Below are 27,081 nucleotides of genomic sequence, written 5' to 3'. Positions count from 1 at the left end.
GTGTATTTTGTGTTAATCTCCTCGCAGGCACTTTTCATGAATTAAGATCTCTTTTCAACCATAAATAGAACTAGCTTACCAGCTCTGCACATGCAAGGGTCTATTTGTGTCAGTATCCTTAGTGGGTTTGACATTTTTTTGTTCAAGGCCAATTTTTCTGTGGTAATTTAATTGAAACCATATGATACTCCTAGTTCAAATTGGCTAAAATAAAGTAATTCCTTTTCTTTCTCCATTGTAATTTTCACTCACTTTTCCTCAACAGACTGTTTTAGGGAAGAATATTTTCCTAAATTTCAAAGCAGTTTTCTGAAAAATTTCATTGTGTAAGTGAATAATCTGACAGCTGAGGTTTCAGGAAAAATGAAAAAATACAGTATGAGAATATATTTTATGAAATTTGCTTACATGTTTATAATCATTGTGCTATATTCAGGCAAACACAGTTATGTAGGCCCCCTAAGAATAAAAAGAATGACCTTCTGCCCATAACTTTACACATGAAGTCTGAATCTTTGTATTTCAAATAATAGGCAAGGAAAGGGAAATATTTCATGAACATGTTTGTTGGTGACTTATTTCAGAAAAGTAGCTCGTTGGCAATAAGCCCTGAAAAATGTGACTTAAACCTGTCACAGTGTAATTGAATAGCAATGAGTAAAAATATTGGGTTCTATAAATGTTGTAATATTTGAAATTCAATTTTTTCTATTAGGCTATGAGAATATTATTCACCCTATTAATAAAAGAACCCTGAAACCCCTTAGAAATATACCTGTATCTCTGCCCTAGCACCTCAAGCTGGGCTGTAACTTGGGCATTCACTGTTGATCTTTTTCATTGGCTTTGAATTCTGAAGATAGGTGACAAACAGATGGAACTAAAGAGAGAAACTTACTGTTTGAAAACTACTGATGTCACTTAGTATACTGGCATAGAACCAGCTTAGTGATACAACTTTCTGAAGGGAATTATTTCATAGAAATGACGACTTACATTGTTTTTTTATTCTTTCCCTGCCCACATGCTGTAACATAGGAAGCTCCGATTCTGTGGTTCCTGATGTAAGTAGTCTTCATTTGGTTTTGGAATAAACTAAGAGGCTTGGGTGAGGCTGAACTAGTGCACAGTAGCATCACTTATTGTTACTTTAAGCTGCGTGAGAGTTTATCCAGGAATGACCTTTCCAACATGAAGAGACCTTTTTTTAATTGAAGTATAGTTGACTTATAATATTGTGTTCATTTCCAGTGTACAGCAAAGTGATTCATTTATATGTATATAAGTTCTTTTTTATATTTTGTCCATTATGATTTATTACAGGATATTGAATATAGTTCTCTGTGCTATACAGTGAGACCTTGTCGCTTATCTATTCTATATAAAACACTTTGCATCTTTTAATCCCAAACTCCCAATCCAGTACTCACCCATTCCCCCATCCCCCTCACCATTGGCAGCCAGGAGTCTGTTGTCTATGCTTGTGAATCTCTTTCTGTTTCTTACGTGAGTTCCATTTGTGTTAAGAGACCTACTTTGAAATATAAAGCCCATTCTCCTTTGGTACAACATAGGCCAAGGGTGATCTGAATAATTCATGAATGCAAACGTACTTCAGTAGATGACTTCATGAAGTAACATATTCTTCTTGGTTTGTACCTCTTCTCTTGTAACCTGTCAGCTTCCAGTCCCAACCATCAGTGCCCCAAGTCGCTGGGCCTGGGATCCAGAGGAGGAGCGGAAGCGGCAGGAGAGATGGCAGAGGGAGCAAGACCGACTTCTTCAGGTAGAGCAGGGTAGAGTGGATCAGCAGGAACTACACCTGCTTTAAGAGCTTCTCCTGCTCAGTGTCAACTGGTATTAAGAAGCAACTTAAAAAATGAAAAGCCAATAACCACATAATTCACAAATCTTTTGATATGTAGCATGTTTTGTATGAAATACTTTTCTGTTTTGAAAATTTCTGGAGTCATCCTTTTAAAATTATTTATTAGTCCCTGGGTATATTTTTAGCCATTTTCATGGATCACAGCCTTGTTGTGTCCAAAGGGGCTTGCATAACTCACTGAAGCTATGAGCCATGCTGCGTAGGCTTGCATCACTCACTGAAGCTATGAGCCATGCTGCATAGGGCCACCCAAGGCAGATGGGGCACAGTGAAGAGTTCTGACAAAATCTGGTCCACTGGAGAAGAAAATGGCAACCCACTCCACTGTTCTTGCCTGGAGAACCCCATGGACAGTATGAAAAGGCAAAAGGATATGATGCCAGAAGATGAGCCCCCCAGGTTGGAAGGTGTTCAGTATGCTACTGGGGAAGAGCTGAGGACAATTACTAATAGCTCTGGAAAGAATGACACCGCTGGGCCAAAGTGGAAGCAGCGCTCAGTTGTGGATATGTTTGGTGGTGAAAATAAAGTTCAATGCTGTAAAGAACAATATTGCATAGGAACCTGGAATGTTAGATTCATGAATCAAATTAAGTGGTCAAGGAAGAGATGGCAAGAGTGAACTTTGACATCTTAAGAATCAGCAAACTAAAATGGATGGGAATGGGTGAATTTAATTCAGATGAGCATTATATCTACTACTGTGGGTAAGAATCCCTTAGAAGAAATGGAGTAGCTCTCATCGTCAACAAAAGAGTCTGAAATGCAGTGCTTGGAGGCAACCTCAAAAATGACAGAATGATCTTGATTCATCTCTAAGGCATACCATTCAACATTATAGTATTCCAAGTCTGTGCCCCAACCATTGAGACCAAAGAAGCTGAAGTTGACCATTTCTATGAAGACCTGCAAGACCTTTTACAACTAACACAAAAAATGGATGTCCTTTTCAGCATAGGGGATTATAATGCAAAAGTAGGAAGTCAAGAGATACCTGGAATGACAGGCAAGTTTGGAGTACAAAATGAAGCAGGGCAAAGGATTACAGAGTTTTGTCAAGAGAACACACTGGTCATAGCAAACACCCTCTTCCAACAAACCAAGAGATGACTCTACACATGGAAATCACCAGTTGGTTAATACTGAAATCAAATTGCTTATATTCTTTGCAGCCAAAGATGGAGAAGCTCTATACTGTCAGCAAAAACAAGACCGGGAGCTGAGTGTGGCTCACAGATCATGAGCTCTTTACTGCAAAATTCAGATTTAAATTGAAGAAAGTAGGGAAAACCATTGGGCCATTCAGATATGACCTAAATCAAATCCCTTAAGATGATACAGTGGAGGTGACAAATAGATTCAAGGGATTAGATCTGATAGAATGCCTGAAGAACTGTGAACAGAGGTTCATAACACTGTGAGGAGGCAGTGACCAAAACCATCCCAAAGAAAAAGAAATGTAAGAAGGCAAACAGGTTGTCTGAGGAGACTTCACAAATAGCTGAAAAAGAAGAGAAGTGAAAGGCAAGGGAGAAAGGGAAAGATACATCCAACTGAATGCAGAGTTCCAGAGAATAGCAGGGAGAGATAAGAAGGCCTTCATTAGTGAACAATGCAGAGAAATAGAGGAAACAATAGAATGGGAAAGACTAGAGATCTTTTCAAGAAAATTAGAGATACCAAGGGAACATTTCATGCAAAGATGGGCACACTAAACGACAGAAACGGTAGGGACCTAACAGAAGCAGAACAGAACTATACAAAAAAGATCTTAATGACCAGATGACCATGATGGTGTGGTTACTCACCTAGAGCCAGACATTCTAGAGTGTGAAGTTAGGTGGGCCTTAGGAAACATGACTACAAGCAAAGCTAGTGGAGGTGACAGAATTCCAGCTGAGCTATTTCAAATCCTAAAAGATGATGCTGGAAAGTGCTGCACTCAGTATGCCAGCAAATTTGGAAAATTCAGCAGCACCACAGGACTAGACAAGATCAGTTTTCATTCCAATCTCAAATAAGGACAATGCCAAAGAATGTTCAAACTACTGTACAATTGTGCTTATTTGACATTCTAGCAAGGTTATGCTCAAAATCTGTCAAGATAGACTTCAGCAGTACGTGAACCAAGAACTTCCAAATGTACAAGCTCAGTTTCGAAGAGGCAGAGGAACCAGAGGTCAAATTGCCAACATTCGTTGGATCAGAGAAAACAAGGGAGTCCCACAAAAACATCTACTGGTTCATCGACTACATGAAAGCCTTTGACTACATGGAACACAACAAACTGTGGAAAATTCTTAAAGAGATGGGAATACCAAACCACCATACCTGTCTCCTGAGAAACCTATATGTAGACCAAGAAGCAACATTTAGAACCATACATGGAACAATGGACTGGTTCAAAATTGGGAAAGGAGTACAAAAAGGCTATATATTGTCAACCTTCTTATTTCACTTATATGTAGACTATATCATGCAAAATGCTGGGCTGGGTAAATCACAAGTTGGAATCAAGATTGCCAGGAGAAATATCAGTAACCTCAGTTATGCAGATGTTACTACTCTAATGGCAGAAAGTGAAAAGGAACAAAAAAGCCTCTTGATGAAAGTGAAAGAGGACAGTGAAAAAGCTGACTTGAAACTCAGCATTTAAAAAACTAAGATCTTGCAGCACTGTTTATAATAGCCAGGACATGGAAGCAACCTAGATGTCCATCTGCAGATGAATGGATAAGAAAGCTTTGGTACATATACACAATGGAGTATTTCTCAGCCATCAAAAAGAATGCATTTGAATCAGTTTTAATGAGGTGGATGAAATTGGAGCCAATTATACAGAGTGAAGTAAGCCAGAAAGAAGAACATCAATACCGTATATTAACGCATATATATGGAATTTAGAAAAATGGTAACCTGAACCCTGTATAAGAGACTGCAAAAGAGACATAGGCATTTAGAACAGTCTTTGGGACTCTGTGGGAGAGGGTGAAGGTGGAATGATTGGAGAGAATGGAATTGTATATTATCATAAGTGACCAGTCCAGGTTCGACGCATAAATTTTCCTCTGTTCATTTCTTTGCATTTGTGCTTTTTTAATAAAATTCTTTTTTAAATTAAAAAAAAAAAAAAACTAAGATCATGGCATGCAGTTCCGTCACTTCATGGCAAATAGAAGGGGAAACAGTGGAAGCAGCGACTTCCCTTGCAGGGGTCTTCCCTTATAGCTCAGTCAGTAAGGAATCTGCCTGCAATGCAGGAGGCCCAGGTTAAATTTCTGGGTCAGGAAGATCCCCTGGAGAAGGAAATGGCAACCCACTCCAGTATTCTTGCCAGAAGACTCACGTGGACAGAAGAGCCTAGCATGCAGGCTACAGCCCATGGGGTCTCTAGAGTTGGACAGACATGAGTTAGCGACTAAACCACCACCACAACCACTAGAGACAGATTTTATTTTCTTGAGCTCCAGAATCACTGTGGATGGTGACTGCAGCCATGAAATTAAAAGATGCTTGCTTCTTGGAAGGAAAGCTATGACAAACCTAGGCAGCATATTAAAAAGCAGAGACGACACTTTGTTGACAAAGGTCTATATAGTCAAAGCTATGGTTTTTCCAGTAGTCACGTACGGATGTGAAAGTTGGAACATAAAGAAGGCTGAGCGCCCAAGAATTGATGCTTTGAGTTGTGGTGCTGCAGAAGACTCTTGAGAAACTTTTGTAAAGCAAGATCAAACCAGACAATCCTAAAGGAAATCAACCCTGAATATCCGTTGGAAGGACTGATGCTGAAGCTGAAGTTCTGATACTTTGACCATCTAATGCAAAGAGCTTGCTCATTGGAAAAGACCCTTATGTTGGGAAAGACGGCAGGCAAAAAGTGAAGTGGGTGGCAGAGGATGAGATGGTTAGATAACATTACCAACTCAATGAACATGAACTTCAGCAAACTCTGGGAGATAATGGAGGACAGAGGAGCCTGGAGACCCCTGTCTGTGGGGTTGCAAAGAGTCAAACATGACTTAGCGATTGAACAACAACAAATATTTTTAGATAATGTAGCATCATCCTTTTGTGGCTTTTCTTATTCATGAGAGGTCTGTAGATTTGTAAGGACCTACCCACATACACTGTACGCTCGGTCCATTGCAGAGTAATTCAGTGCCCCTCTCAGTTAGCTGGGGGCTTCCATGAATTACAGCCATGGGAAAAGGTGAATATGGGTTCAGTTCTCCATGTCTACTCTTCCCTATCTGCATTTTAGCTCAGTATGAGCTATTTTCTGCTTTAGTGATGGAAATCTGATTGGTTAAATCAATGTCTCTGTCTTTAAATATGGAGGTAGAGGGTAGAAGTGGCCAAAATCCAAATAAGGGATTGTTTAATATCATTAGCATATTAATTAATTCATATGCCATCTCATCTTATAGGAAAAATATCAACGAGAACAGGAAAAACTGAGGGAAGAGTGGCAGAGGGCTAAGCAGGAGGCTGAGAGAGAGAATTCCAAGTACTTGAATGAGGTAGTGTTGGATCTTGTCATCTTCTTTCTTCCCTACCTTGTTGCTGAAAGTGGCTGTAAAATGGACTACCCCGTTTCACATGGCTTTGGTTACACATTCACTTACGTCGCTCTCTCAATGTGCCAGGCTGTGGTTTGTCACAATTTTGCTTTGATGTTTCAGCCTTTCTCCTAGTTGCTCTGCTGTGTTACCAAGCAATCCTATCAGTAGGCTTTAAGTGCGCCTTCCTCTTCTGTATTACAGCTCCACTCCCCACATGTGATTTTGTCTGTGATAAAACTTTTTTTTTTAATCTTTTTAGAACATTTTTAATTAGAGCATATTATTGGTCTTGGTTTCTTCCATACAACAATGTGAATGAGCTATAAAACTATATATATTATTTCAAGTGGAATTCTGGGCCAACTACAATAAGTATCATTTAAAACTGAATATAGACATGTCTTTGTGGAATGATAGAAAGGCACAGAGTTAGACGGGTTTCTCTTCTCCCTCTTCTCTTCTTGTAGGAAATGATGGTCCTGAACTCAAATAGCATTTCTCTGACTGCCCGGGAGCCTGCCCTGGCCACCAGGGGTGAGGAGTCCAAGTCTTCCGACAAGGAAGGAAGCCGGGCAGAGGAAGCGATGGGGCCCCACCAGCAGCAGGAGGAAGACGCGAGTGAGGACCCAGGGAAGGAGCAGCAGGAACAGCTCACTCTTGAGAGAGAGAGAAAGCTGAAGGAGCAGCAGTACCAGGAAGAGCAGCAGCAGAAGCGGCGTGAAGCGGAAGAGCAGAAGCGCCAGTTGGAGAAAGAGAGGGAAACTTCCATCAAAATATACCAGTACAGAAGGTCTGTCTCCACGGCCACAGGGCACGTGTGGTTTTTCAGTTGTCTTGGCTTAGTTGAATGGATACAGCCATATCCGTTCCCGACTTCAGAGTCACCTACTCGGCCCTCTTGCTCCCCACCGTCCATCCTCTACACAGGGGAACCCAGGCAGAGTGAACCCTTTCCATTGTCAGTCTGAGCTTGTCACCTGACTTCCTGCTCCGAGTTTCCCTGTTACTCCCTGTCACATCACAACATCATCTAAAACCCGTGCCGAAACCCAGGCACCTTGGGTGAGCTGCATCTTGGCTTTCTGGTCGACCCAGCTTCCTGCCACTCTTTCCCTCACTTGGTTGCTTCCAGTCACAGTGCGCTCCTTTTCCTTCCATACAAATGTCCAATTCATTCTGCCCTGAGACTTTCACATTTTCTAGTCCCTGTATCTGGAGAAGGCTTCCCTTACATGCTGGTGTGGCTCAGTCATTTTCTTTAAGTCTCTGCTCCTGTGTCACCTTGTCAGACTTTGAAGAACACCTCACCTGAAATACATGTCTCTTCCCTCACCCCTTCTCTCCAGTATGCACTTGCCTGCTTTACATTATGCATCTATTAACTCGTCTGTTAACCTGCCCATCCCACTAAAATGTATTAAGAGGCCAATAAGTTTGTTTTGTTTACCAGCCCAGTCCTGGAATAGCACTGAAACATAGCAGGCAATCAGTGTATGTTTGCAGGATGAATGAATTGCAAATGTTTATTGATGGTAGTGGGTCTCTGTTTTCTGTAGAGATGGATTAAAATACTTCTGTTTGTTTAGTTTTCAACTCAGAGACCATTCTGAGAATGGTCTATTCTGAGAAAGAGGTGGTAATAACATTATTTTGTTATTTATTTCTTAAACTCTGAGAAGGCATTAAATTCTAACATTTTGACCATAAACTTCTTTTCCATCTTTTAGGCCTATTGATTCCTATGACATACCAAAGAGAGAAGAAGAATCTTCAGGTTTGCTTCCTAGTGACAGGTGTGTAGAACTTCAATTGTAATTTGGTAGGAGTAATTGGCTTCAGATGAATATCTGAGGGCTTGTGTAAGTGTTTTGTAGGACTATGTTAACTCTTGCTCTTTAATGGGATACAGAGTTATCCTGCTGATTGATCTTTGTATCAACTGGCTTTTGCTGTGTAACCAGCTACCCCTAAACTTGGTGACGTGATTATGATTTTGTGGGTCAGCATTTTGGACTAGACTCAGTTGCTGGTTCTTTTAGTTGACTGGATTCCTAGTGTATCTACCACCAGTTTACTAAGCAATTCTGCTTTGGGAGTTGACTGGCTGTCAGCTGGGGCAATGAGAGCAACTGGGCCATGTGTCTTTCAACATCCAGCAAGCCAGTGCAGTCTCCTCCACATGTGGCTAGACAGAGAAAAGAGAGAGAATTAAAGAGAGGAAGAATGCAAGGCAGTTTGTAGTCTAAGATCTGACCTGGCACACCATTGCTCTGCCACGTTTTGTTACCTAAAGTCACAAGCCCAGCCCAAGTTCACGGAGAGGAGAAGAACCCTACGTTTGTGGGAGGAGCCACAATGCTATCAGAAGGGACACAGAAAAAGTGTGTTCGTTTTTGCAATCTACCTGAAGATTTATTTTAAAGGAGTTATAAGCAATAGTGTGAATTTACTGAATGTGCTATTCAGACATCTGAAATGAACCTTGTAGACTTTTCCTTAGTCTGATGAGAACTACTGGTCAGTTTCAGGGAAAGAAGAGTGGATTTCAGATACCTGAAAAGTTATACATTTCCTAAAACATTAAATTTGATATTTTAAAGTAATTTTAAAAATGCTTTGCACTCTTGAGATCACTTAGGACTTCTGAAAAGTCTGTATATATCCATTATATGACTATTTGTGTTTTCACAGCTAAAATTTCTTTAGCAAGTTTATCTTAGAAATAGGGGAAGACTCATCTCTATAGGCAATCAGGATGACTGAATAGGACTCGAAACTAGAAAGGGAAAAGAAAAGGAATATACATAAAGGTAGTAATGAGCTGACATTAAGCTAGAAAAAATTTCTAGTGATGGATGACCTTATTTACAGTCATTGTTTCTGAATAACTTTAGATCATTAAAATGTCTTTCTTTTTTTAAAGATATGATTTATTTACATATTTAAATAAGCTTCATGTATGTAGCTGATTACCTTGAGAAAATAATTAGATTGGTGAGAAAGGAAACTTAAGGAATCCCAGAAAATATGAAATATTCTAGGCGGTTGTGATAAAGCATGCCCTAGTCCATTCTAAAGGAGATCAATCCTGGATGTTCATTGGAGGGACTAATGCTAAAGCTGAAACTGCAATACTTTGGCCACCTCATGCGACGAGTTGACTCACTGGAAAAGACTCTGATGCTAGGAAAGGTTGGGGGTGGGAGGAGAAGGGGACGACGGAGAATGAGATGGCTGGATGGCATCACCGACTCTGTGGACATGAGTTTGAGTGTACTCCGGGAGTTGGTGATGGACAGGGAGGCCTGGCGTGCTGTGATTCATGGGGTCGCGGAGAGTCGGACACGACTGAGCGACTGAACTGAACTGAACTGAGAGGGAAATGGCAACCCACTCCAGTGTTCTTGCCTGGGAGAATCCCAGGGACGGGGGAGCCTGGTGGGGTCGCACAGAGTCGAACACGACTGAAGCGACTTAGCAGCAGCAGCAGCAGCAGAAGCATTAAGGAGTATAGCTAGACATCATACATTAAAAGCATTTTTTCCGATGTTAATAGGAATTAACTATGTTAATTCATAAATGTTGCTAACAGTTATGATACATTTTGTGTTACACGTAATTATATGTTGTATTAATATGTTATAAACGTGCATATATATATGATAATGCACATTCTATATTATTATTCATTATTATTACTAGTATTTGCAATTGTACCCAGAAAGGGAGAATGAGATGAGCATGTATTGATATATTGACCCAAGTTTACCATCAGAGAATTGGGCCATTTCAGAAGTTGCCTATGCCAGTGTGCTCCAGCACCTCTTTGGAATACTAGGATGGCATTTGATGAGTTCCTGTGTCAGAGTAGTACCCTAAGTTGACTTCTTAACCCTTGGGAGCATGGAGGAAGCATTGACAGTCTGATGTTAGGTTGTCTGATGATAGATGCTTCATATAGCCTGGTAAGATTGATATCTGGTAGAGAAGAGGGTCAGAGTATTCAAGTCGTTCCAAAAAGTCATAGGATGCCACTGCCATCGAACTGAGAGGATTGTCATATGCTCCTGTCTGTATCTAGCATTATGCTCTTTTCTCTTTAGAGATGTCACCATTTTCTGCTAGTTTGTACAACATGAAAAATTACTTGATATGAAAATAAATATGGCTCTCAACAGACATGGAAAATAAATTAACTGCTTTAAAAATAATCTTTTTGGTGTTCTTACTTCATAAATATGAAAAGACTTCTTCATGAGATATATGTAATGTGTTCTATGTTTTAGGAATAAATCCAGATCTACTACTGAACTGGACGATTTCCCCACAAATAAAAATGGTAAATGTGAATTTTTTTCCAAAATTCTTCAGCATGATTGCTTAGCTATGCTATCACACCCTATGATTACTATTTTTAAAGTCAAGACATTTCAGGTTCATTAAGATTACATATTTTAAATACTACAGATTTTTAGCATTTACATATCAGAGCAGAATTATCTTGTGCTTATTTTGGCTTTACTTTATAAAGGAGGGAGTACTGCAAGATTAAAATGATTACAGATAGCTTAGAAATTATGTGAAAAATTTGCAAAGTGATGCTAATACCGTTTGGCATAGTGGATTTTATTTTGCCACCAAAGAATTGGGACAGTAGTTTTTTGCAGAGGACCAGGGAAATTGTATATAAACCTGAAACTGGACATGTAAATGATTATATGGCAAAAAATTCAAAAGATGATTTCACTAACTTGGCAAAAGCAATTTGGAACCTGATATTTTTAGTATAAAGTGAATTTGTGAACTGTAGATAACTGAGGTTATATAACTAAGGGAAGAAAACTAATCAAAAATACCATTTTAAGCAGAGTTTGCATTATCAGGCTTTGAGTTAGGAAGGTGTTGGTCAATTATGTAAATGACTGAAGATCCAGCTGAGGATTGAGGTGAACTTGGTAGACATGCCCATTTAAGTGGAAGACTGCTCCCCAGTTCCAGTTTGTCACTGCCATGTGGGAAGATACAAACTTGTGATTGACAACTCTTTCTATTGAAAAACAGAAGTAAAAAAAAAAACTCTGAATTTTTATTTTAAGGAAGTTTGACCAGGAATTTAAAAAATTGTGTAACCCTCTGTGAGCCAAACAATATCCATAGGCCCTAGTGGTCTGATGGCAGCTAGTTTACAACCTTGAGTTAAAGCTTGTAGAATTTATAGTTTCTAGTAGGTTTCATGATCACCCCCTTTCGCTTAACACAGGGAACCTTTCATTATCTGGTCCTAATTTAACTCTTCGGCCTATTTTGTTGTTTTCCCGTAAGAGTCCCTTAACTATAACCAAACTGTTCTTTCATTTTCCAACTTATCAGATGCTTTCTGATCTGGTTCCTCTGGTCTTACCTGTTTGGATTTCCAGTTCTCCCCAGCTGTGCCCCGAGGTCACCATTAAAAGTTTAAGTACTTCTATCTGCTATGAACCATTTTTAACATACAGTGATCATATTTTCATTTGAAAGTAAACACATGACCTGTTAGTAATAACAGGTATGACTTGGAAATAGTCTTAATATTTGTGATTTGTGTTATTGATCTGGCTATTTTTGTACATATATTTTCTCCCCTGAATAGCACACAGTAGATGTTATCAAATATTTTGTTGGAAAACTTGGTTATTCCAGTAAGGCATCTTTAAAATAGAAAACATTTTATTCTAAATCTGACCAAATTGATAAGATGTGTTTTAGTACCAATGTAAACATGCTTTTGAACTGTGGTGTTGGAGAAGACTCTTGAGAGTCCCTTATACTGCAAGGAGATCCAACCAGTCCATTCTAAAGGAGATCAATCCTGGATGTTCATTGGAGGGACTGATGCTAAAGCTGAAACTGCAATACTTTGGCCACCTCATGCGACGAGTTGACTCACTGGAAAAGACTCTGATGCTGGGAAAGGTTGGGGGCGGGAGGAGAAGGGGACGACGGAGAATGAGATGGCTGGATGGCATCACCGACTCTGTGGACATGAGTTTGAGTGTACTCTGGGAGTTGGTGATGGACAGGGAGGCCTGGCGTGCTGTAATTCATGGGGTCGCGGAGAGTCGGACACGACTGAGCGACTGAACTGAACTGAAACACAGATGTGTATAAAAAATTTTTGGTGGCCTTGCTCATTGCTTCCTGCAAGATAAACTATGGCAGAGTGAATTTTGAAAGACAATAGCCATGAATCTGGAGATCAGATAAAAAATCCTTAGGTGAAATTTCCTAATCCAAGTTAAAATGGGGAGGTTCCCTCAAAGTTATGGATGTTTTACTCAAATCAGGAGTTCATCAGCAAATCTAAGGAGACAAAACCTTTAGGATAAAACCTGACTTAATTGTCATTCATAAATTCAACATCCAAACTACCACTCTGTCAGTTCTCTTAAAAGAGATACAAGTCTGATAACATTCCTTAGCCATCATTTGGATTACTTAGCTATTTTTCACTTTCACAAAAGCCATTTCAGTGATTGAGTATGCTGTCATTCCTATGGTCTGGTCATGACTTATTCTGTGTCTTAACATCATGAAGACTTGAGCCATGTCAGCTGGAAAGAAAAGAAAGTTAAAGTTGCTTGGTCGTGTCTGACTCTTTGTGACTCCATGGACTATAGTCCCTGGAGTTCTCCAGGCCAGAATAATGGAGTGGGTAGCCGTTCCCTTCTCCAGGAGATCTTTTCAACCCAGGGATCGAACCCAGGTCTCCCACATTGCAGGCAGATTCTTTACCATCTGAGCCACCAGGGAAGTCCCTTGTCAGCTGGAGGTATATGCCTTTATGTCTGGCTCTCTCCCCAGGGTGAGTGTACGTTTTTTGAAAGAATAGAAAGTCCTGTTCCCTTGCAGAGTTATCACAGCAAGCATTCAATGAACAGGTGCTTGACTGATTTTAATTTAGGAAGGAAGGAAATAACGGAAGAGAAACTTTCTGGATGAGAAGTTTGTCATTTAATACTGCTGAAATCAAGACCAGTTGTCTCCTTTTTAGGCAGCTCCTTAGTTTTCCCGAGTTTCCCCCTGGTATGCCTCTGGGACTGGAATTGGAATTTCCAGGGACAGGAGAGACTGTTGCTTTATCTTCCGAGGCAGTGGTCTCATTGAGAATTGATAATGTGAGCCTGTGTGCCCACTGTCACTTTCTTTTTTTGGCTCCACTGTATTTAGAGATTTAATTACTATCCCTGTTTTTAATGCACTAATCCTGCAGCTTTCGATATTTTTAATTTAGGAAGCAATAGATACGCAGACCGAAGTGGGAACAGTAGCTCATCACAGAAGAGCTCGAAGAAGGAACCAGCGCCATCAGGAGCAGAGTTGGAGAGACAGCAAATCCTCCAAGAAATGAGGAAGAGAACCTCCCTTTATGACGACAACAGCTGGATCCGACAGCGCAGTTCCAGTGTCAACAAAGAGCCTATTTGTCTGCCTGGGATTATGAGAAGGTGTGAGACATCTTTTGAATGATTTCCCTTTCTGTACTGAGGTGCAGATATTTAATTTCTAGGCGTGCTGGCTACTTGGGATGAAAGGGAAGTCATCGTTTCTTCTCTTACGTAAGATTTTGTGAGAGAAAGAGAAGCAAGACCAATGTCATTGGGCACCTGTCATGGACACGTGGCAGGCACTTTGTCTGCATCATCTCACTTCATAAAGGAAGAATGTCTTGAGGCAGGAATGGTAATTCTGCTTTCCCACAAAGAAGCTATGGCTTGAGTAAGGAATGCATGCGGACAAAACCACGTGGCTAGTAGGTTTCGAGGCTGGATGTGGAGTTCTGCTGTGTGATTCAGGCATTTAAATAATTGACGTGCTCAGTGCTTCCTTGAATGATGACTTTAAAAAAATGAAGCCTCTGTTCGTAATAAGATAATGGTTAGATTGGAATTATGAAAATGGTGTTCACAAAGTATGGAAACCTGGTATTTGCACTTTAAGGAAACTATGTAGATAGAAATTAATAGCAGATGAGAGGGTGAACTAAGCAGAGGTATCTGGTGTAAATGAAGCTACTTTTGTTTAGTATTTCCACTGCTGATAAACTGATGAATCCTGTCTGTGTTTCAGAGGTGAATCTCTCGATAACTTGGATTCCCCAAGAACCAATTCTTGGCGACAGTCCCCGTGGCTCAGTCAGCCATCAGGAGTCTATGCCTCTTCCTCCGTCCAAGACTTCAGTCGCCCCACACCGCAGCTGCTGTCCACATCAAACCGTGCCTTCATGCGGAACCCCTCCTCCAGCGTGCCCCCTCCCTCAGCTGGTTCTGTGAAGACCACCACCCCGTCCCCCGCACCGCGTAGCCATTCCCCCACGGCTCCGCAGCCAGGCTCCCAGCCACGCAACAGGTGAGGCCCTTAGGATTTTCCTTTTTCTTTCTTTAGACTCAAGGGGTAGTTTTCATTAAAAATTTCCCCAGATCTTGTCCAAGCTTTCCAATGAAAATGAAAAACAAGGCTTTTTGAATGTGTCAAATTTAGTGTTCCTTTCCCAGATCAATTCAGAAGGCTTCCTTAATGTCTTTCCGTGGCAACCCAAGGGTATTTATGGATGTCTTATGAAGCCGTGGAGGCCTTTAAAATGTTACAACTCTGCCACTGTCTCATTTACTTGGGCCTGTGGTCAGTGTCTCAGATGCAGACAGACCTAAATAGTTCCCAGCTGTGGAATCATAAAAACGTACAGTAGCTCCTGAATGCACGGCAAAGTGATGAGTAAAAGCAGTACTGTAAAATGTTGGACTATTTTAATGAGATTGTAATATACACTCATTTTTTAGGGACTGAGTGTAAAGGACATTGTAGCCCAGCCCCATCATCTGTGGAACTTTGAGCAAGCTGGCTTTAAAAATTCTCAAGTTATTTATTGCATTTGGGGCTTTTGATTTCCAAAACCATTGCTTGTCTCTTATCTGGCTGGTCAGCATCGTGCTGAGATCACATCAGCTGAATTCTGCAGGTCATATGCTGTGGGAACTGTGAGCGTTAGAGTGGTCCGTCTTGTTTTTTGATATGGAGTAGAGCTCAGACATCAACATGTATTGGGGTTTTAGGTCTGTGTAGCTTCTCCACAGATCCCTGAGGCTTCATGAAACCACATTTAGCAGTGTTTCTGCTGAGACCCGAAGGGAGTTTTCCCAGCCTGTAATGCTGATGAAATACTGAAAAGTAGAAACACAATGATTAATAGAGATTTTTTAAAAGCTATCAACTAAAGGATTTTGTTTTATTCCAGCTAAAATGAGTGTCTCGGAGTTTGAATTGAGGGAAGGAGCTATGAGGATTCATGGTAAATTTGGAGTTAAGAATAGAATCAGGGGAAGGCAGAGGAGAGAGAGTGCACCTGTTTACTTACTGAGAATCCTGCCCTTGGAAAGCAGAAAGGAGGCAGGGCTAAGGGCTTCTCTGCCCTGAAAAGGTCTCTCTCTAGAGCACAAGGTGTTCTAACATGGGACATTCCACAGCAATGCCCTTTGCAGTGACACTGAAGAGCTCTGCCCATCCTGCAGGATGCAAAGATAAGAAGTAGCCTTCACTTTCCTGCCTGGGAGAGGAGATAAGACTTGTAAACAAAGCAGAGTAGAGACTCGCCATGCCTATCTGAATGCTAGCTGTAGTAGTTTTCATGTCATTCTTCTCAGAAGCAGTCCAGTAAGCCAGAGATATTAAGGAAAGCACTAAGGAAATGCTTCTGTTTAACTAGATTATTGGGTGAATGAGAAAGAGGTTGACAAGATACAAGTGAGATGATAGGTTTAACAGACTTGTAGTGCCTCTTGGAGGTAGCTGGGGCTGCTCTTTTAGCAGCAATAAGCAAAGAACATGATAAGGGATGTGCTTTGGTGGCTTTACCTGGCAAGAAGATGTTGGCTGGATTAGAAGGGCATGAGAACCTTGCCGAGCACAGATGTGGCCTAAGGGCAATAGCGGAATGGACCGATGACACTGAAATCATTCATTTCTGTAACTAGGTGTCAAGGGTACCAGAGCCATTGTGGAGATCATTCAAGGTTCAGTATAATCAAGCCATAATTGGTCGGCTGGTGAAAGTTTTCCTCCCATGGATATATAAAGACTTTCATAAAGGATGGTTCACATTAATACCAGATGTGATTTTTAGATGAGAGGTTTGAAATGGATGAAAGCCTCCCTTCCATTCTCATCCTGCGTCTAGGTCGGTCAGTGGGAAGCGTGTGTGCTCCTTCTGTCATAACATTCTGGGCAAAGGAGCCGCCATGATCATCGAGTCCCTGGGTCTTTGTTATCATTTGCATTGTTTTAAGGTGAGACTAAGCCAAATAGCCTGCAGGCCTGCAACGCTTTGCTTGGAGAGCGCATGGCTTCTTTGAGCACTGGGGGTGGACCCACCACTAACAGGCTAGGTGCTGCTCTGTCAGTCCGCACTGCACTTGGAATCACAAATGGCCTCCTACTGCTGCTGCCTTCTCAAACCTTGATCCTGGAGGCACCATGCGCTTCCTATTTCCAGCCTAAGATTCTATAAGTAAAGTTTACAGTGCATAAATGCTTCCTCTAACATGCTGCTATGGTTATTAACAGCATGGGGATGTAAATTATAAGTGTCCAGAAACCTAGCTTTGAATAGGGAGAGTGTGGAAGAAATTACATTGTATATATTTTTACAGTTGCAGCTAAGGGGTTCTTACACGTAAGAAAGAAGTAAGGCTATATACCTGCCTTATTTTGCAGTATCTGTCTTTCGAGACACAGCTATTTAATTCTTGAACTTGTGTTGGGCCAGAGAAAGAACTTCTGATTGTTGATCCTGGAGTCCTGCAGAGCTCAACTTGTTATAAGCTTGTCTGACTCTGGCTAAGGTTGTTTCCTGGCATGACAGAATGAGTCAAAATCATTAAAATTGTTTTAATCATCAAAATCGTCAAAACTGTTTTGAGCATGTGGAGCCAAAATACCCAGCCATGGGTATTTTGGGAAAGCACCATGTGTGAACACTCATGGGGATACCCGGATGGCCCACTCCAGGGCAGAGAGCCAGAAACTTACTCTCCTTGCCCTTGGCCAGTTCCTTCCCATGGTGCTTTAGCTTGTCTATCTCCCAGGAGAAAGGAAGCGTTAGCTTCTTTAAGCCAATCAGTGAATCATTTCTGCTCTTTTGGTATAGTTAGAATGAAATCTTGGCTCTTAAAATTGGCTTCATGAATTCTTTAATGTCTCATCCGTCAGGCTTCATTTTAACCTCATTATCTTTTGGCCTTTTTTTTTTTCCCCTTTGCTGAAATGTCTCTAAGAGCTTAGAAACTGCATTTTATTTTGCTGTGTTTTTTTTTTCCCCCCTTGGGAGTGTCCCAAGGATTCTTGAGCTAAGTGTGGGTGTTTCCTGTTGTTTTTGTTTGTTTCCCAGTGTGTGGCCTGCGAGCGTGACCTCGGAGGCTCTTCCTCAGGAGCCGAAGTCAGAATCCGAAACAACCAACTGTACTGCAATGACTGCTATCTCAGATTCAAATGTAAGAGAGCAAATCAGGGAGAAAATTTCTTGTCTTTTACAGAGAACACGGGTTCCCATGTACTTCCCTGAACCTATGACCAGCTCCCCTTCCAGCTCGCCTTCAAGCTCTCTGCCCTAGAGCTCCAGGCTTTAGGAATCTCACTAAGTCCCCCTCATAGAGGGTCCAGTGAATGGGTCATTGGGTCAGTTCTCAGGTTCCAGCTCCACAGGGTTGGGTGTGGGGCCGAGGGCCTGAAGACGGATGTGAACTGGGGAGTCAGGACAATGTTCAGTGCAGTTCAGTCTGCTCAGAGTCTGGAGAAGCTTCTAATGACTCAAGAATACAAATCAAGTCACTTAAAATGAATCTTCTGTACAGCCTCTCATCTGTTGCTTGGCTAAGGACTGGCCCCTCATAGTTTTTAGCTGATTTCTATTATTTACCAATGTGGGTCTGATTATGTGATTTAGAATATGACCAACTTAAAGACTGTGGTTTAAAAGGATAATAAAGAATAGTTGGTGTATGTTTGTTACTATATAATCATATCCTATTAACATATACCATTAAATTAAAAAGAGAGCATTAATTCTTATTGCATAGTCTTTCAGTGTCATTTTTTTTTAAAAAACTGGGTTTTTAAAAAACTTCACATGCTGTTTTGTGTCGAAGCATGTTTTTGCCTGTAAGTGTACTCTAAAATATAGGATAGCGTAATTGGATCGCCTGTTGTTTATAGCTCCATAAAGACAACCATTCCTCCTTTTTATATTTTGAGCCTTGATGCTGGTAACATGTGTTTCTTCCTTATTGTGAAAGGGTGTTGGTTACAAGTGGTATCAGCAAAACCATATGCTTTTGAGCTCTGAGGTATTTATACGGCCTTTCTCTGAAGAGTGCTTTGGAAATGGCGTCAGCCCAGTCAACTCTCTCTTATCTGTCAGCGTGTTTGGAGCCTTCTTTTGCCATTGGTCCAGGCCCTTCCTGGATGCCAGCACTGAGGCTGGAGACTGTCAAGGCTGGGCATGAAATGGGGGGAGTGTGTGTATGTGTGTGAGCTTTTCTCTCTTTAGTCCAAATTCCAAAGCCAAATATAATTGATTTTTGGAATCAACATGGAAAAACTGCCCATGCCTTTTCTCTCCTCCAGGACAAATAACAGAGAGTTGAGTGTAACTTGTTTCTGTATCAGCAGTTAATTTTTACTCCCATTTTTGCAAAGAAAATACTTGCTAACCCAGTGTGGGTTTGCCTAGCTTTATCCTAAGTGAGTAACAGAGTTATTCTTTCTACCTCATGGGGTCATTCTCTGAGCCATTCCTACTATGAATCCCAGTGGCAATATTCGAGTGTTTCTGAATCTAAGTGCTTTTCTTTCTTCTTTCCTTGCCTGATCAGCTGGACGGCCAACCGCCATGTGATGTCAGCCTCCACCCGAAAGCCTTGTTGCAGATAGAAGAAGAGGTGGTTGCCGCTGATATAGAACTATAAATACATGTTGTAACATCCTTTTGCTCTGTTTTTTTTAAAAGAATAACACTTTTTCTGACCTCTTTAGATTACATCAGAGCATTATAGTCTTGGTAGAACCTGTATTTTTGTTGTTTATTTATAAGATGTTAATGATGTGTGGCAAAAAGTACAGTATTTCCTTTTTGAATTCAGCATCAGGAAAAAACAAGAACTTCAAAAAAATTTTTTTTGAGGCTGATAATGATCTGATTGACTTTCTAGTGGTGTTTTGAGGAGGGTTATTTTTTTTTTTCAAACTCTGAAACATTATTTGAAATAGTTAATATAAATATGTAATTGCATTTGCTCTGTTTATTATAAAATATACTAAATTAATGCAGAGCCATATGGAAAATTTCTCTAAAATCCACTCCCAAATTTGCTTTGTGTAGCCTTCTTTTCATTTATGTAATATTATGGTTAATTTTTTTTTTTTTAGCTTATGTAACATTTTATTTCCTTGATGAGGGGAGCTCTATTTTCTTCACCAGAATTGTTGCTAAGCAGTTCTCAGTAGAAAGCTGCTGCTTTTCATTCATGAAAATTATCATGGTTTGTATGCCAGAAGTTTTCTTCAGAAACTAGTGAGCCTTTCTGTACAACTGCATTTGTAAATAAACTTGCTTGATGCATTTAAGGAGTGTCTCCTTTTCTTCTGTGTGTATCTGTGTTTGTCTGCCTTCCAAGACATTTAATTATGTTTCAGTGTGTGGCTTTTCTGATACTGTTTTATTTTTAGCATCTTTGCTGCTGCTGCTGCTAAGTCGCTTCAGTTGTGTCCAACTCGGCGACCCCATAGATGGCAGCCTACCACTCTCCCCTGTCCCTGGGATTCTCCAGGCAAGAATACTGGAGTGGGTTGCCATTTCCTTCTCCAATGCATGCATGAATGCTAAGTCGCTTCAGTCATGTCCAACTCTGTGCGACCCTATGGACAGCAGCCCTCCAGGCTCCTCTATCCACAGGATTCTCAAGGCAAGAATACTGGAGTGATTTGCCATTTCCTTCTCCCTTTAGCATCTTTCAGTTCAGTTCAGTTCAGTTGCTCAGTCATGTCTGACTCTTTGCAACCCCATGAATTGCAGCATGCCAGGCCTCCCTGTCCATCACCACCTCCCGGAGTTCACTCAGACTCATTTTCATCAAATCAGTGATGCCATCCAACCATCTTGTCCTCTGTTGTCCCCTTCTCCTCCTGCCCCCAATCCCTCCCAGCATCAGAGTCTCTTCCAATGAGTCAACCCCTCGCATGAGGTGGCCAAAGTATTGTAGTTTCAGCTTTAGCATCAGTCCTTCCATTGAACACCCAGGACTGATCTCCTTTAGGATGGACTGGTTGGATCTCCTTGCAGTCCAAGGGGCTCTCAAGAGTCTTCTCCAACACCACAGTTCTACCGAGGTATAAATTGATAAACAATAAAATGCACAAATGTAAACGGTACAATGACAAGTTTGACATGTGTATACCTGTGAAACTATAACTGTAATTGTGATATTGTTTTTCCTGAAAAATTTTAACAAGAAACTTTGTTTTTGATGGAAAGTTGCTTTTGAATGCAATATGTTTTTATGATAAGAGGTGAAGTGAATGATGAATTGTTGAATGATTTGCAATGAATCTTTACCTATTCTTTTGCTTCTTTGGTAATAAGAGGAGATTATAATTTTTGAACGTATATAGGACAAAAAAATATATATAGACTAATGTTTTAGAAATGTGGCATGAGAGTGCAAGAATATTGAACTTTAGCATGTTTCAAGCGAAAATATAAACTCACTTGAATCCTTCATAGTAATGAAACTGAAGTTGATGATTCTAGGATATGAGAACTGTACTGAAATATGTTAGAAATATATAACCTCATGGAGGGGAAAGGTATGTACTCAAAGAATTCTAGCACCTGATAGAAATGACCACAGCTATGAGAGAAATCCAATGTGTAAGAATCCATGAGATATTTTCACTAAGGGAAAACCATACACACTTTGGCCTATTTTGCCAAAAGAATGAGGAGCTCCTTAGATATACTATGTGGGATCATGTCTCCATGAAGTGGTAACCATCTGACATAGGGTGATGAGACTGCAAAAAGGAATAAATCAGTAGATGAGAGATTGTGACTCAAAAATACGACAGGACCTGAAGAGAAGCAGAATAGTAACGGGGAGACCTGAAGCCTGGCCAGTGTAGAGACTGATATTGTAGAGAGAGGAGATGTGTTCTGTTTTGGGCATACTCAAGTGTTGACATACAAGGAAAAGGAGGAGGTGAAGGTAGTTTGCAATAGGAGTTTGGGTTTAAATAGAAAGAAATGACATCTGTTAAAGTTTGTTCATTTGCATGCTCAAATTGACTTAAATATAAGTCCATTTCTTCACCTGAGAAAAAAGTCAAGAAGGTCAGTTTATCCAGAAGTCTAATATCATCAAGACCCACCATCATTCACCTCAGGCTGTTTGGCCACACAACGCTGGCTGATCCCCAGGCTACTTACTACCTTCGTTGCAAGATGGCGGACAGGCTCCGTGCTTCTTTGTTCATGTTCATGGGAAGAGATGCTGATCCCTCATTGCTGCTAAGTGTATAGGGCAGCTTTTCCAGAAGCCATTAACAAAACCTCTTTCTTCTCATAGGCCAGGCTTGGGTTGTTTGCCCATTTTTAAACCAGGGACCCCCTTAAAGTGAGAATCAATTTCCCAATCATGGTATTGCTAACTAATGCGAGTTTGGTGGGGTAATGTTGGGGGTCAAACATTTACCATAGTTAGTCTTTGTAAATTCTCTTAAAAATTGAGTGCTTGCATTGAGTGAGACCTTGTCTTTCAAAATTAAAAGGTTGTCAATCAGTGAGTTTCTTAACACTATCAGAAAGAACAGGGGAGGAGATGAGAATATTTCCTTGGATGATTCTCACCAAGGATCATGTGAAGGAGTACTCATATGAGGAAATTTAATCTCTTCAAGCAAATATAAAATATTAGCTCATGGTGGTGATGAGGCAAAAAATTGGTAACCTGGATAATTTGTGAGTACTTGTGAATACTTTGTGAATACAAAGTGTGAAAAACAGACCCATGCTTCTTCCAATTTCTTATATAAAAATTCATGAAAGGGAATAGTGGGTAAAATGCTCATCTTCTTATGATTGAATTTTAAAGTTTAAGATTGTGGATTTTATATACTATAATCCCATCATATATTGTTTAATACATATAATTGACCCAGTCAATCTCTTGGTGATTCTATATAAAGCTTTTTAATACATATACTGTAAAGATCCTCAAAGCTCATCCTGGAGAGTATTTTCCAATACCAATTTTATAGCACAGTCCTGTGAAAGATTATCAAAACTCCTTGCGATTAAAATTAGACTGGAATAAAAGGAATTATTTAAAATTCCATAGGCGATACCTATTAAAGTCAGGCAAAGGGTGCAGCAGTGCTATTTTCTAAGTTACACTCAGGTTTTAATTTACATATTTTTGTATGCTGTTTTGAGTTACTTTAAAGTTTTTTTTTTGATAGCTAAAGTGTTTCATTAGATCTATGATGAATTCAATGTCACAGACCTACATGGGAGGCACTGATCTGCCTGCTGCATTCCAGGCTAACTAGAAAGTTTCTCTTACATGTGTCAGAAGCTCACTTGCCCTTTCAGCCTGTCCTGTGGTAGTAGGAAAATGTCCATCAAAGATGGTCAAGAGAACTCCTGGGTCAAGCTTGCAAGTCCTGTGTGTTCTTAAATACATTTCTACCTTCAAATTAGACTAGCTTCCTGGGATCTGTTAGTTGTAAAATGCTAAGTTTGTGTCAGTTTCAAGTTCGGATGTATCATGAGGTATATGATGTCCATGTTGCCTTCATTCTGGATACTTTTAAGTTGTGGTGTTAGGAATATAGCTCACAGCTGAAGAGGAGGCCAATGAAAGTGCAGAGAGAAGTCAGGAAAGAGCCTCGCCCGTGACCTGAGTTCACCTTCCGTTCCGTTCCGTTCAGTCGCTCAGTCGTGTCCGACTCTTTGCGACCCCGTGGACTGTAGCCTACCAGGCTTCTCCGTCCATGGGGTTCTCCAGGCAAGAATACTGGAGTGGGTTATCATTTCCTTCTCCAGGGGATCAGGGATCGAACCCGGGTCTCCCGCATTGGAGGCAGACGCTTTAACCTCTGAGCCACCAGGGAAGCCCTGAGTTCACCTTAACAGGCTTTTATCCAGTATTCACTAGGTGCCAAATTTATTAGGGGCATGGTAGGTACCAAGTGTGGTATTTTCATACTATTAAATAATTATGAAATCTGTTATGAAAATTAACATTTTTATAATTTAAATTATTTATGCTTTTATAGTCCATAACATGGCTTCCCTAGTGGCTCAGTTGGTAAAGAATCCACCTGCAATGCAGGAGACCCAAGTTCAACCTCTGGGAAGGTCCTCTGGAGAACAAAATGACAGCCTACTCCAGTATCTGTGCCTGGAAAATCCCATGGACAGAGGAGCCTGGTGGGCTACAGTCCATGGGGAGTCCAAATTAATGTCTACTGATAATCCCATTCCACCCAAAGGCAAGAAAACTCATTTCTAGTCTCATCTGTTTCTTCTCTCTAGCTCTTTCAGATTTTATTGTTGTTGAGTTGCTAAGTTGTATCACTGAAGTCAAGAAGAAACAAGAATGAAAAATAATTTGAGGTTAGGAATTTGCTACATATACAGGTGTCTTCATTGTATCTCAGTTTATAGTATTTGCGAAATCCTGTTTCAGTGATGAAATATGAAAAACTATGAGCCATTCATTAAAAAATTTTAGAAGACTGATACTCAACAGTAAATTACTTCTTTATTGAAAATAATGATTTATGGTAAAACTCAGTACATTTACCCATTGATTGAATAGCTATTTTGGAATGAAGATTTCAGAATGTAGTTCCAAAGTATCATATTATCATTATTACTGTACTATTTTTACTGCATCATTTATTGCAAATTTTAGTCTAAATTGTAGTCAGAAGTTAGCAAATGTGGTTCATTTTATAAAAACAGGATCTTTTTTTCCAGCTGCATTGAGGCACAATTGACAAAACTGCCGGATATTTAAAGTACACAATGGAATGATTTACTACACACATTGTGGAAGGATTTCCCCCTTGGAGTCAACTAACACCTCCATCACCACACATATTTATCCTTTTTCTTTTTTTTGGTGAGAACACTTAAGTTCTATTCTCTTAGCAGATTTCAACTGTACTGCTGCTGCTGCTAAGTCACTTCAGTCGTGTCCGACTCTGTGTGACCCCATAGACGGAAGCCCACCAGGCTCCCCCGTCTCTGGGATTCTCCAGGCAAGAACACTGGAGTGGGTTGCCATTTCCTTCTGTACAATACAGTGTTATTAATTATAGTCACCATGATCTCCATTAGGTATGTTAGAGGAACCACTGCCTGAAACCACCTGCCCTGGCCAGGCAGCTGAAAGTTTTCAGAAAAGGTCAAAAGGAGAAGGAGACACAAATCCGTGTGTCCTACCAACCTCCCAGAATCATCCTCTCTGGCATCCGTCTTGGCTGACCAATGCTCTTGCCACCAGGAAAGACATTCTAATAAAACCTGAGACTGTGAGCCACATGGCAGAGCACGTGTGTCTCCTCGGATAGTTCATTTACGAGTGTTAGACAAGAGCCCACTCTCAGGCCCTGGAAGGGGTCCCCCTTCCTGCAACAGCTCCTCAGACCTTATTCTCTTATAACCAAAAGTTTATACCCTTTTAACAGTTCAGTGTAGTCACTCAGTTGTGTCCGACTCTTTGCGACCCTGTGAACTGCAGCACTCCAGGCTTTCCTGTGCATCACAAACTCCCAGAGCTTACTCAAACTCAATGTCCATCGAGTCAGTGATGCCATCCAACCATCTCATCCTCTGTGATTCCCTTCCCCTCCTGCCGTCAGTCTTCCCAGCATCAGGGTCTTTTCCAATGAGTCAGTTCTTCTCGTCAAAGTATTGGAGTTTCAGCTTCAGCATCAGTCATTCCTTCCAATGAATATTCAGGACTGATTTCCTTTAAGATTGACTGGTTTGATCTCCTTGCAGTCCAAGGGACTCTCAAGAGTCTTTTCCAACACCAACCTCTCCCTATTTCCCTCACCCAGAGCCTCTGTGCAACCATTTTTCAACTCTCTAAAAACAAGATCTTTACTAAAGTAAAACAATATTTTGTAATGAGAAAGGGAATAACCATGAAATATTTTTTTGCTACACTTGAAGGCAAAAGTGTTTGATGGCTTTGTTTTCATTACTTTGTTTGGCAGTAGTTGAAGATATTCTGCATTTTTTCCTTTGCAGAAGAAACAAGTTCCAAATTTGTTGACCTTTTCCCTAAGTGACTGCCTGTTTTTTTCCTAGTAGATATTTAAAATACAAAAACAAGCTTAATAATCTTGTACAGTACAGGTGATAATTTAAAAGCAAATAAAATATGTAACTCCTTTTGAAAGAAACATCTGCCACGAGAATATTTTGAAAATGAATATTTATAAAGTTTCCATTGTTACATGGCTTTTTTGCAAAATGTAAATATCACATACACAATTCTCATTAGAAACTAAAAGGTTTAACAATATTTTCAAATGATATACTTCAAGCAGAATTTGAACCAGTTTGTTTAAATATACACAAAAGGCAGAGTCAGTGAGTGACAGTAGTGGGTTGGGAATTAGCTCATCTTTAACAAATTTCTTCCTAAATGGGAGATGGCATTGAGCAATGAGCAGTTGCTTAGTAAATTGCTAAGTGTGACTTTGTAATCCAGCCAAGGACACACTCCTTTCACCTGCCTGTTAGTGCCAGCCATCAAACCAAGGATGCCCGTACAATAGTCCACAACCAAATCTTCCAATCTTTTTCATCACCAACAGAGATATTTTGTAAAATCAGAATATTCATATTGTGTTCACAAAATATCTAGGAAAATAAACATTTTGAGAGAGGAAAGACTTTTGTCAAATACCAATAAGCAAGTAGTTTAAATACTGTTTTTATAGTTACCTTTTTTACCTTCTGGTTTTAGCACATTTTAATGTACAAATCCTATTGCAGTGCTCATAAAGGATTTATACATAAATATTAATATTGGAAGTAATGTGCTTTGCTTTTAATTTTTTTCTAAACTGAAATGGTGTTTTGTTTTAAGGTTGGGATTAAAGGTGTTTACAGTTATGGCAAATAAAACCAAAAAAGTCAAGTGAATTGATGAATGAGTTTCAGACTAGAACTTGAGCTTAGATCTTGTTCCGTTTGGGATTTTCCCATCTTAGATCTTTTAATGTATTTAAAAAATTAGTCTAGGTGAAAGGAATTGCACTAAAACACATTCACATTTGTTGGAGAATTAGAGCATTAGCAGCAGGACTTACTCTTTTGTTTGGTTATAATACACCTGGGGTAGAAACGTGAACTTTCAGAGACACAAATCTTCATGTGAAAAGCCTTTAGTGACCAAATAAAGTGCTAGGTCTTATCCTGAATTTTGCATTTTTCCATTAATAACTGTATTTGTCCCCCCAACTCCTTGATGGATGGATCCAACCTTTCTAAATGTTTTGTATCACCTTCATGGCAATTAG

At 40.2% G+C, this 27,081-nt stretch overlaps 1 protein-coding gene across 14 annotated transcripts in view; it reads left to right on the top strand.

The window, feature by feature from the left end:
* The window catches only part of LMO7 (LIM domain 7), a 228,959-nt gene extending 208,853 nt beyond the window's left edge, over positions 1–20,106 (top strand). For 13 of the 14 annotated variants that reach the window (XM_055426480.2, XM_055426483.2, XM_055426473.2 and 10 more), the window contains 11 exons: positions 1,039–1,064; positions 1,682–1,786; positions 6,319–6,411; positions 6,921–7,243; positions 8,181–8,246; positions 10,740–10,792; positions 13,724–13,937; positions 14,560–14,838; positions 16,664–16,772; positions 17,873–17,975; positions 19,356–20,106. In XM_055426480.2, the coding sequence (XP_055282455.2) occupies positions 1,039–1,064; positions 1,682–1,786; positions 6,319–6,411; positions 6,921–7,243; positions 8,181–8,246; positions 10,740–10,792; positions 13,724–13,937; positions 14,560–14,838; positions 16,664–16,772; positions 17,873–17,975; positions 19,356–19,378 (1,394 nt within the window). In that variant the 3' untranslated portion in view covers positions 19,379–20,106. The remainder of the gene's footprint in view (positions 1–1,038; positions 1,065–1,681; positions 1,787–6,318; positions 6,412–6,920; positions 7,244–8,180; positions 8,247–10,739; positions 10,793–13,723; positions 13,938–14,559; positions 14,839–16,663; positions 16,773–17,872; positions 17,976–19,355) is intronic. The other variant, XM_088842672.1, reaches the window with a different exon arrangement.
* The last annotated feature ends 6,975 nt before the right edge of the window (positions 20,107–27,081 follow it).

The sequence above is a fragment of the Moschus berezovskii genome, chromosome 13, assembly GCF_049115385.1.
Source record: "Moschus berezovskii isolate FMDL1 chromosome 13, NW_MosBer_1.0, whole genome shotgun sequence".
Classification (NCBI taxonomy): Eukaryota; Metazoa; Chordata; class Mammalia; order Artiodactyla; family Moschidae; genus Moschus; species Moschus berezovskii.
This window is presented reverse-complemented; position numbering and strand designations above follow the sequence as displayed.